Source organism: Mustela putorius, unplaced genomic scaffold (assembly GCF_011764305.1).
Source record: "Mustela putorius furo isolate JIRA1106 unplaced genomic scaffold, ASM1176430v1.1 tig00003845_pilon_pilon_pilon, whole genome shotgun sequence".
Taxonomy (NCBI): Eukaryota; Metazoa; Chordata; class Mammalia; order Carnivora; family Mustelidae; genus Mustela; species Mustela putorius.
In genome coordinates, this window is record NW_025421998.1 from 35,461,954 (window position 1) to 35,474,630 (window position 12,677).

At 36.3% G+C, this 12,677-nt stretch overlaps 1 protein-coding gene across 3 annotated transcripts in view; it reads left to right on the plus strand.

Annotated features, from left to right (window-relative positions):
• Positions 1-12,677, plus strand: part of ANKIB1 (ankyrin repeat and IBR domain containing 1) — a 153,397-nt gene that overhangs the window by 109,128 nt on the left and 31,592 nt on the right. For all 3 annotated transcript variants that reach the window (XM_004776445.3, XM_004776450.3, XM_004776448.3), the window contains exon 10: positions 10,301-10,389. In XM_004776445.3, coding sequence (XP_004776502.1) covers positions 10,301-10,389 — 89 coding nt within the window. The remainder of the gene's footprint in view (positions 1-10,300; positions 10,390-12,677) is intronic.

Sequence of the window (12,677 nt, forward strand, 5' to 3'; positions counted from 1 at the left end):
ATGTTGTTGTTTGGGGGCCCCAACAGTTGAGTCTCCTCTTGTCTTGTAAAATTAGAATCTCAGTTCCTTAGCTCTGGTTCAGGAAAACAATGTTTCCAGACTGGCAATATTTAACTATTTGTGTATCAGAGTCCTGCCAACAAGCAGAACTTATTCCCCTACTTGTCCTAGGCCCAGAAATGAAACTTGATATTTATTTGATAGAACTGATCATAAGACCCTATTTAAATATCACATCTACTCTATACAAAGTATCGTGCTCACCTAAATAAATACTGTTGAAAGTTCAATTGTATCAAGTTTCAGTGGAGCAGGTGATTGACATTAATTGAAGACACAGGGCCTACATTTGGAGACTTAACTGCCACTAACTCGCTGTGTGACTTGTTGATAAACAAGCATCCTCCCATATAATACAGTAATATACTTGAAGCCTTTGTAACTGATGCAGTCAGCACAAAATGTACTACTTCCAAAGCCAAACTATTTGAATTCAAATCTCAGCTCATCTGCTTGCTATCAGTGTGACCTTTAGCAGAGTACTGAGCCTCTTCATGCATGTAAAAGGGGGATAATAGTACCAATTTCAAAGAATTGTTACATGGATTAAATGAGTTGGTGTGTGTAAGGAATTACAACATTGACGGATATTTTCAAAAATATTAGTTCTTGTTTGTTTAGAGAGAGAGAAAGAGAGGTGGGGGGTGGGACAGAGAAAGGAAGAGAATTTTAAGCAGGCTTCATACCTAGTATGGAATCCAGTGTGGGGCCGAGTCTCACAAACCTGAGATCATGACCTGAGCAAAATTAAGAGTTGGATGCTTAACTTACTGAGCCACCCAGGTGCCCCAAAGATACTAGTTTTTTAAAATTGTAATTTTTAGTTAACTTGTTAATTAAGGGAGAAAGTTGTCTAAAGGAGAATCATAAGAATTTACTTACACAGGACGGGTCAATAATAAAGTTCTAATTTCAGTGAACTGAAATTGTCAACTTTTTTTAAAGAGGGAGGTGTTACTTTTTTTTTTTTTTTACTGTACTAGAAACGTAATGTGATAAAAATTGTTACAACAGCAATCATATTACAGTGCATAAATGTATCGAAGTGACACACTGTATACTTTAAATTTACACAATGTTACATGTCAAATTTATCCCCAAAAATTGGGGAAAAAAAAAAACTTTTTTAAGATTTTAATTCTTTGTTAGAGAAAGAGCAGAAGTTGGGGGAGCAGCAGGCAGAGGGAGAGGGAGAAGCCAGCTCCCTGCTGAGTAGAGATCCCGATGTGGGGCTCAATCTCAGGATCCTGGAATCATGACCTGAGCCAAAAGGCAGCCAAAGGCAAACACTAAACTGAACCACTCAGGCACCCCAAGAAAAAAAATTTTTAATTAAAAGCTTACATAAATGAAGTGTTTCGATCATTTTTTCAAAATATTTTATAACATTTTATAATAAATTTTCCCCACCTACTTATGTTTTTAATCCAATTAATTAACATATAATATATTATTAGTTTCAAAGATAGAAGGAAGTTAGTAATGGTTCAGTCTTATATAATACCCAGGGTTCATTACATCATGTGCCCTCTTTAATGTCCATCATCCAGTTACTCCATTCCCTACACCCCTGCCCTCCAGCAACCCTGTTTGTTTCCTATGATTGAGAGTCTCTTTTGGTTTTCTCCCTCTCTGATTTTGTCTTGTTTTATTTTTTTCCTCTTCCCCTATAATCCTGTTTTGTTTCTTAAATTCCACATCTGAGTGATAATTGCCTTTCTCTGTTTGACTTTTTATCTTAGCATAATATCCTCTAGTTCCATCGCGTCGTTGCAAATGGCAAGATTTCATTTTTTTTTGATGGCTGAGTAGTAGTCCATTGTGTATGTATGTGTATATACACACTACATCTTTTTTATCCATTCATCTGTTTATGGATATCTGGGCTCTTTCCATAGTTTGCTCTTGTGGACATTGCTGCTGTAAACGTTGGGGTGCGGATGCCCCTTTGGATCACTATATTTGTATCTTCAGAGTAAATACCCAATAATGCAGAAATTGTCAACTTCTTGGTGGGAATTTCTCATCAGATTATGAAACTTTATAGAAGATTTTTTGTTTTCCAGAATCCTTTGGAGCCACTGTATATTCCTGCCAATGATTGTGCATATTCAAAAATTTTCAAGGAAAGAGCCTTTCTTTAATCTTTTGATATTAGTTAACCATTAGTTAACATCCTTAGTTAAGGATTTTATATTAGACAATCTTTTTTTTTTCCTTTATAACAAAGCACTTTTTCTCTTAGTGAACCCATTCTATTGGTGTGTCTAAATTTCAGTGGACTGTGGCAAAATTCTTCTTATAGTTTCCTTGTTTTTAGTGACATTTTGAGGTGCAGTCTCGACAAGCACCAGATCTGTCAGAATACTTGTCACCAGTCATCTGTGTCATGGTTAAAACTTTGTTAAGGAATTATATTCCAGTCTCTTTATTACTTGTCTCAGAATAACATCTCTCCCTGCACGTGACATAATTCAGATTATCAATCACATAATGTCTGGTAGCATTGTTATTACCATACTTTAAAGTAGTTGGGCTTATTTTCCCAAATACCTTAGTTTTAAGAGGCAACCTCTAGCTCCCTTTTTAAATTTATAGACATTGGTCTAACTTCTTTTTTATGTAAAAAGCCTCTCCTTTTTATACCCACTGTTAGCATTGCGTTGGAAAAGGCTGAATTAGAACATTCAGAAGTGATCCTGCTAATTGGGCTAGCACCTAAGGAAGCAGCAGGTCTGTGTTCTCCTGTGAGGTTCTGGAAAAGAAAATCTTTCGCTGTGTAATGCAACACAAGCTCAGAGACCAAACATACCAATAAGCAGTTATGCTCTTTTGAAGAAATAGCATTTATTTTTCAGACTCCATTTGAAAAACTGGGCTTTCCTCTCCACTGCCTCTCCCTCTGAGTATTTTCTCAGTTCTGTCAGAAAATGTCCTAACACCAGAGCCAGTCATATAGGTATTGATTCTAGTAGGTAAAAAAATATTCAATATGTTTAATCTTCAGGGGGAAAACTCTTAAAATTAATGGAAATATTTTATTTCATTGACTTTATTTGTTTTAGATACTGCAGATATAGAAGTCTATTTTACACCCAAATTTTTTTAGTAAGTCATGAGAAATCTAGATTCTGTATTCCTACATGTATTCTCAAGCACCATATGGAAACACTATTCCTAGATCTGTGGCATATTTTTTACTCTGGTGTAAGCTAGTATATGTGCCAAATAAAATTAACAGTTATCACAGATATCCCTTCAATTTCTGGGAAGCAGAGCTTATTTTAATATGTACTAAAGCAAATGTAATATATCTACTTCCATTTTTTTAACTTCCATTTTTAATCAACTCAGTATTTTTTGAATGACTGTTAAGTTACCACTGAGTTACTAAGAAACATTATAAAACAGCAGTTATGGAAAAAATTTCCCAAATGCCAGATTCAGTAATGTCAGGAATTGAAGCAAACAAATTACTGTTTCAAGATAATTGGTTTTTTTTTCTTCAAAACATTTTAAGTATATAATTCAGTGGTATTAAGTACATTTCTTTTTTTTTTTTTTTTTTTTTTTTTTTTTAAAGATTTTATTTATTTATTTGACAGAGAGAGAGCACAAGTAGACAGAGAGACAGGCAGAGAGAGAGAGAGAGAGGAAAGCGGGCTCTCCACTCAGCAGAGAGCCCGATGCGGGACTTGATCCCAGGACCCTGAGATCATGACCTGAGCCGAAGGCAGTGGCTTAACCCACTGAGCCACCCAGGCGCCCTTAAGTACATTTCTAATGTGTAGAACCATTTCCTATCCATTTACAGAACTTTTACCTCATACCAGAGAGAAACTAACCATTCAGCAATGACTCCCCATCCTCCCTTAACCCCTTAGCAGCTGGTAACCACCAGTCTACTTTCTGTCTCTGTAAATTCCCTGTTCTGGATCTCTGATGTAAGTGGAACCATATGATATTTTTCCTTTTGTGTCTTATTACACATAGCATAATGTCTCAAGATTCATCCATGTTGTAACATAAATCAGAATTCATTCCTTTTTATGGCCTACTAATATTCCATTGTGTGTGTATATGCCATATTTTATGTATCTGCTCATTTGTTGATGGACACATGGGTTGTTAACCATATTCTGGCTGTTTTCTGACTGTTTTGAACACGGGTGAGAAAGTTTTTAGTCATTGATTTCAGTTCTTTTAGGCATATCCCTAGGAGTGGAATTAATAGATCATGTAATAATTCTGTGTTTTATATTTTGAGGAACTACCAAACTGTTTTCCATAGCAACTGCATCATTTTAGATTCCTACCAGCACTGCATAAGGGTTCCAGTTTCTCCATATGTTCCCAACACTTGTTGTCCTCCAGTTTTCTAATAGTAGCTGTTTTAATGGGTTAAAGTAAAATGTTAAGATTTTTTTAAGTTTTTTTTTAATTTTTTAAAAAATTTTTAAATATTTTATTTATCAATTTATTTATTTATTTATTTGACACAGAGAGAGAGAGAGGGAATATAAGGGAGAGAGAAACAAGTTCAGGGGGAGAGGGAGAAGCAGACTTCCTGCTGAGCAGGGAGCCCTACAGAGGGCTTGATCCCAGGACCCCAAAATCATGACCTGAGCCAAAGGCAGATTCTTAACCCACTGAGCCACCCAGGTACCCTGTTATATTCTTAATATAGTAAAATATTGCTTCTTAGTTTGTAAGACTTAACTTCATTAGCAGGGTGTCTTAACAGACTTTAATTTTGCAAATATCTTTGTTTAAAATAACACATCATGATGGTGATGATGATGATGAAACTTACAGATTGGTTTTTACTCCCGCCTCAAAATGACATTTTGTTATTTACTGTAAAATTTCCTTTGTACTACAGAATATACCATCACATTGAATTAAAATAAGTAATTTGTAAATTCCTTAGTGCTTTTTAGTGTTTGATTTTTATATAGCTATAGAAGAATGTAAAATCAAGTTACAAATGATAAATTGATGTGTTTCTTATTTAAATCTTGCCAAATTCCAGTGAGACAGAAAATTGGGATTCAGCAAACTCAAAAGTAAATTAGATTATCCTGTCACTTGGAGATTTTAACGTGAGGTAACAAAAAGAATGTGATGTAATCAAAAGAAAGGTAAAGTAGTCATCCTTCTATCACTCAAACTAGATTTTAAACCAAAGACTGTAATAAGAGATGAAGAAGAACATTATATCATAATAAAGGGGTCTATCCAACAAGAAGATCTAACAACTTTAAATATTTATGCCCTTAACTTGGGAGCAGCTAAATATATAAATCAATTAATAACAATGAGACTCATTGATAATAATACAATAATAGTAGGGGACTTTAACACCCCCCCCACAGCAATGGGCAGATCCATCTAAGCAGAAGATGAGCCAGGAAATAAGGACTTTGAATGACACACTGGACCAGATGGACTTAACAGATATATTCAGAGCATTTCACCCTAAAGCAGCAGAATGCACATTCTTTCAAGTGCACATAGAGCACTCTCCAGAATAGATCACATTTTGGGTCATAAATCAGGTCTCAACCAGCACAAAAAGATTGAAATCATACTATGCCTGTTTTCAGACCACAATGCTATGAAACTTGAACTCAACCACAAGGAAAAATTTGGAAGGGCCCCAAATACATGGAGATTAAAGAATATTCCACTAAAGAATGAATGGGACAACCAGGAAATTAAAGAATTTTTTAAAAATGCAAAAGCAAATGAAAGTGAAAACACAACAGTTCAAAATATTTGAGATGCAGCAAAGGCAGCCCTAAGAGGGAAGAATATTTGCAATATGGGCCTTCCTCAAGAAGTAAGAAAAGACTCACATGGGGGCTTAAGTGGGTAGGAGAAGAATCAATGAAACAAGATGGGATTGGGAGGGAGACAAACCATAAGTGACTCTTAATCTCACAAAACAAACTGAGGGTTGCTGGGAGGAGGGGGTTTGGGAGAAGGGGGTGGGATTATGGACATTGGGGAGGGTATGTGCTTTGGTGAGTGCTGTGAACTGTGTAAACCTGGTGATTCACAGACCTGTACCCCTGGGGATAAAAATATATATTTATAAAAAAAAAAATTTTTTAAAAAAAGAAGTAAGAAAAGACTCAAATATGGAATCTAACCTTACACCTAAAGGAGCTGGGAAAAGAACAACAAATAAAGCCTAAATGTAGCAAGAGAAGAGAAATAAGATTAGAGGAGAAATCAATGATACAGAAATTTAAAAAAAAAAAAAAATAGAAAGAAATAGACCAGATCAACAAAACTAGGAGCTAGCTCTTTGAAATAATTAATAAGATTGATAAACCCCTGGCCAGACTTATCAAAAAGAAAAGAGAAAGGACCCAAATAAATAAAATTGTGAGTGAAAACGGAGAGATCACAACCAGCACTGCAGAAATACCAATAATATAAGAGAATGATATGAGCAATTATATGCCAACAAATTAGGCAATCCAGAAGAAATTAATACATTCCTAGAAACATAATCTACCACAACTGAAAGAGGAGTAAACAGAAAACATGAACAAACCAGCAAAGAAATTGAATCCATAATCAAAAATCTTCCAACAAACAAGAGTCCAAGGCTGGATGACTTCCCAGGAGAATTCTACCAAACATTTAAATAAAAATTAATACCTATTCTTCTGAAGCTGTTCCAAAAAAATAGAAATAGAAGGAAAACTTCCAAACCCATTCTCTGAGGCCATAATTACCTTGATCCCCAAAACCAGACAAAGACCCTACTAAAAAGGAGAATTATGATCAAAATTCCTGATGAACATGGATACAGAAATTCTCACCAAGATACTAGCTAATATGGTCCAACAGTACATTAAAAGGACTATTCACCACAACCAAGTGGGATTTATCCCTGGGCTGCAGGGGTGGTTCAACATCCACAATCAATCAGTGTGACGTACCACAGTACTAAAAGAAAGGATAAGAACCATTTAAACCATATGACCAAAAGCATTTGACAAAGTATAGCATCCTTTCTTGAGAGGATGTAGGAAAAGAAGGAACATAATAGGGAACCATGTAGGGAAAGAGGGAACATTCTTCAACATCATAAAAGCCATATAAGAAAGACCCACAGCAAGTATCATCCTCATAGGGAAGAACTTTTCCCCTAAGATCAGGAACATGACAAGGATATCCACTCTCACCACTGTTGTTCATCATCATAGTGGAAATCCTGGCCTCAGCAGTCAGACAGCAAAAAGAAATAAAAGGCATCCAAATCAACAAAGAAGTCAAACTTTCACTCTTCACAGATGACATGATACTTTATGTAGAAAACCCAAAAGACCCCAGAAAAATTGCTAGTACTGATACAGGAATTCAGCAAAGTTGCAGGATATAAAATCAACACACAGAAGCCTCTTGTATTCCTATACACTAACAGTGAAATAGCAGGAAGAGAAACCAAGGAGTCAATCCCATTTGCAATTGCACCAAAAACCGTAAGATATCTAAGAATAAATCTGACCAAAGAGGCAAAGGATCTGTACTCAGAAAACTACAGAAGACTCATGAAAGAAGTTGAAGAAGACACACAGAAATGGAAAAACAGGGGCGCCTGGGTGGCTCAGTGGGTTAGGCCACTGCCTTCAGCTCAGGTCATGATCTCAGGGTCCTGGGATCAAGTCCCTCTCACTCTCTCTGTCTGCCTCTCTGCCTACTTGTGCTCTCTGTCAAATAAATAAATAAAATCTTTTTTAAAAAATGGAAAAACATTACATGCTCATGGATTAGAAGAAAAAATATTGTTAAAATATCCATGCTATCCAAAGCAATCTACACATTCAGTGCAATCCCTATCAAAATACCACCAGCATTTTTCACAGAGCTGGAGCAAATAATCCTAAAATATGTATGGAATCAGAAAAAAGACCTCGAATAGCCAAAGGAATGTTGAAAAAGCAAACCAAAGCTGGTGGCATCACAATTTTGGATTTCAAGCTCTCCAAAAAATGGTGTTGAGAAGATTGGATAGCCACGTGCAGAAAGACAAAAAGTGGACCACTTTCTTACAGCATACACAAAAACAAATTTAAAATGGATGAAAGACCTAAATGTGAGACAGGAATCCATTGAAATCCTAGAGGAGAATAGAGACAGCAACCTCTTTGACCTCAGCTGCAACAACTTCTTGCTAGGCACGTCTCCAAAGGCAAGGGGAACAAAAGCAAAAATGAACTATTGGGATTTCATCAGGATTAAAAAGCTTTTGCACAGCAAAGTAAATAATCAACAAAACTAAGACAGCCTACAGTATGGGAGAAGATACTTGCAAACGAAATATCAGATAAAGGACTAATATCCAAGCTCTATAAAGAATTTATCGAACTCAATACAAAAAAAAAAAAAAAAAAAAAAAACCCGCAGTCAAGAAATGGTTAGAAGACATTAACAGACTTTTCTCCAAAGAAGACATACAGATGAGCAATAAACACATGAAAAATGCTCAACATCACGGGAAATACAAATCAATGAGATACCACTTCACACTAATCAGAATGGCTAAAATTAACAACTCAGGAAATGGCAGATGTTGGTAAGAATGTGGAGAAAGGGGAACATTCTTACAGTGTTGGTGGGAGTGCAAGCTGGTGCAGCCACTCCGGAAGGCAGCATGGAGGTTCCTCAAAAAGTTGAAAATAGGGGCGCCTGGGTGGCTCAGTGGATTAAGCCTCTGCCTTCGGCTCAGGTCATGATCTCAGGGTCCTGGGATCAAGCGCTGCATCAGGCTCTCTGCTCAGCAGGGAGCCTGCTTCCCCCTTCTCCCTCTGCCTGCCTCTCTGTCTACTTATGATTTCTCTCTCTGTCAAATAAATAAAATCTTTAAAAAAAAAAATTGAAAATAGATCTACCCAAAGACCCAGCAATTGCACTATTAGGAATTTACACAAAGGATACAAACATAGTGATCTGAAGAGGCACCTGCATCCCATTGTTCATAACAACAGTGTCCACAGTAGTCAAACTGGAAAGAGCCCAGATGTCCATTGACAGGTGAATGGATTTAAAAAATGTAGTACATTTCTACCATGGAGTATTACTTAGCTATCAAAAAGAATGAAATCTTGCCATTTGCAATAATTTGGAAACTAGAGGGTATTATGCAAAGGAAAATAAATCAGAGAAAGACAAATACCATATGATTTCACTCATATAATTTAAGAAACAAAAAGATGGACATAGGAGAAGGGAAGGAAGAATAAAATAAGATAAAAACAGAAAGAGGCAAACTATAAGAGTCTCTTAACTGTAGGGAACAAACAGCGTTGCTGGAGGGGAGTGGCGGTGAGATGGCATAACCAGAAGATGGGCATTAAAGAGGGAACTTGAAGTAATGAGCACTGGGTGTTGTATGCAACTGATGAATCACTTAATTCTACCCCGGAAACTAATAATACACCATACGTTAACTAAATAGAATATAAGTTTTTTAAAAAAATTTTTTATGTGTTTTATGACATCTGTTTTCTTCCAAATTAATATAAAAATTAATTTCATTTTTTCCCTTTTGTATAATGGAGTTGGTTTGCGGTATAACAAATCGGGATTAAGACTCCACTCAGTGATTCTGCACTTAATGTGAACAAAGCACATGATGATGATGCCAGCCTTCAGAAAGTACATAAATAGAAGGGAAACCATCAGATCATTACCATAGCATACAATAACTAATATAGTTGGGTAGAGGTAACAGTACAAAAACAAGAAAACTAAGTCAGATTGGCTAAATGCAGAAGTGTCATGGGGTAAGTTTGATAACATGTAGATTCTAATTAGTCTTGATGGGCCTGCTCTTTGGGACATTTAAAGAGTTCCTGAGTGGCGGCAAGGCTGCTTGCCCAGAGAACAGACAGTGAGTACAAGAATTTAAAGTATAGTGAAGACAGACCCTAACGGATAAAAAAAAAATCTTATGGCTCTTCTGGCATGCAAAAGTAAATTACAGATATTAGGTAATCTATTTTGAATGTTTTAACAATGTGTAAATGAACATATTGATTAGAAAAACAAATTGGACCTGGTGGTAACACTTTCAGTTCTTCTATTGAAATGCTTCTCTCCCTGGTCACTGTGCATCAGTTTTCTTAACCTTAAAATTGGAAGAGTACTTTCCATCTGTTTTTTCACCTTGATGTTGATAAAGAATTTTTTTTAATTGCCTCTTCTATGTTTTCCTCCTTAGGGAGTGCCTTGGCGAAGCACATGAGCCTTGTGACTGCCAAACATGGAAAAATTGGCTACAAAAAATAACTGAAATGAAACCAGAAGAACGTAAGGGGAATCTTAGATAGCTATACTATATTATATTATATTATACTATATATATGTTCTAATAGCATTCAAAAGATAATGTGGCCCTATTACTTAAAGTCTTCATTAAGTAAGTTTTCGAGTTCATTAATGCTATAGCTCTCCAGTTTAACGTTAAACCTCTAACTAACACTCTTTTGGACATCACAAGGTTTTTGCACTGGGGAATCACAGACAGATTCCATGTTTCTAACTGACTGTTTCAGTTAAGATAAACAGGGTAAACACAGGCCACATTGAAGCCCTTCTCCCACAACCACTCCCCTTTATCCTGGGTTGGACCAGCTAGTCTTTTTGTACCTCAAGGGAGGAAAAGTATAAACTGTACAGAGAGGAAGCGTCTTATTTCCCTAGAAACTTCCAGTAGATGATAAGTTAATTTCTTGGCATTGGCATTGTGTGGCTCTGTAGATTTACTTACTTTAAATAGCATGTCTAACTATTTTTACTATATTTATTCTACAGAAATGATTCGAAATGGTGTTAGTAATCCCATTTTGTAGATGAAGTAATTAATACTTAGATTGGATTGCGTGACATCAAAGACTGGGCATGTGCCTGGAAACAGTGGATTTTAATTAGCCTTTCTAATAGCAAATCCTGCATTTAACAAGTAAATATATCTGCTTTGCAATTATTTTTCACCCCCTGGAGTGTTTTACAACATCTGTTTTCTTCCAAATTAATATAAAAATTAATTTCATTTTTTCTCTTTTGTATATTGGAGTTGGTTTGTGGTATAACAAATCGGGATTAAGACTCCACTCAGTGATTCTGCACTTAATGTGAACAAAGCACATGATGATGATGCCAGCCTTCAGAAAGTACATAAATAAAAGGGAAACCGTCAGATCATTACCATATCATACAATAACTAATATAGTTGGGTAGAGGTAACAGTACAAAAACAAGAAAACTAAGTCAGATTGGGAAAACAGAAGACTAAATCAGGTTGGACAGGGGGGTGTCATAGAATCTTCCTAAAGGGAGTGAGGTAGGAATGGGGTTTTAGCATATCTGCAGAGGCAGGGGTGTGGTAGGTATTCCTGTCAGCAGCTCAAGTGATGCTGGGAGAGCCTGGCTGACAGCTCTGAGACCCTACAGGCTTGTACTATATCAGGCAATATACCATTGCCCAAGAACTGGTCATTAGCATTTTATATTCATGAGATTCATTTTGTACACTGACTCAGGGTTATTCAAATCCATGAAGAAGAGAATACTACGTAAACCAAAATAACAGCTTATTAATTGATAACGAGGGGGATCCCTTTCACATGATGAGAAGGCTTATGTCCCTTATTCCAGAAGCAAAAGAAAATGGATAATCTTAGGATATTTTGTAGGGAGACCTGATTAAATAGTCTTGCCCTGTACATTCCTCCTTCAACCAACAAATATTTTTTTGAGTGCCTGCTGTGTGCTAGGAACTTCCCAAATTAAAAACACCGGTATGGATTGTTCTTCTTCCCCAGGTGCATTGTCTCTTGAATGCCAGATAATCTTGCCATTGCTTCCCTGGCACCCACCCATTTTCCCTATTCTGATACATATGGGTCTGTGTGTATGTGTGAGTTCCATAAACAGATTAATACTATTACCCTGCAACACCTTTAAACATGCAAACACCATTGGATTTTGCTTTCTTTTTTGCTTCTGGCACCAAGAAACATCTATATTTCTATTAGATATGGTTGGCTATCGCTCAACTACCTACATTTCTTTATACCTTTATATGAAGCTCAACATTAGGGTCCATGGGAGAAATTGAAAGAGATGAGGCTGGAAAGGCAGGTGTTGCCAGATTTTGAGGATTTTTGCCAAATTGTCTGAAGTTAATCTTATTAACAGAATAAGCTATCTGGTGCATTTTTTTTAAGTAGGAAAGTGGCCTTGTCTGAGGATTTTTGTGAAGATAACTGATGACTGGGCAGGTGAGACTGAAGGACAGAAAGATCAAAATATGGAGGTGAATATTTAATTTTGAGTCAAAGGATGAATGATTGGCCAATGTAGGAAATGCAGATATGAGAGTAACTTTGGGGGAAAATCAATTATTTGTTGCAGACATTGTGAACTTTGATGTACTTGTAGGACATATATGTGGAGGTGTGCAGTGGGATTTTAGGAGTGCTTGTCTGCAGCTCAGAAAAGATGCTGAGAAAACTTAGGAATAACTTGTTGCATTTAAGTGGTCTCTGTGTTATTTATGTAACATTTATTAAGTGCTACTTTATATTAGAATGTGG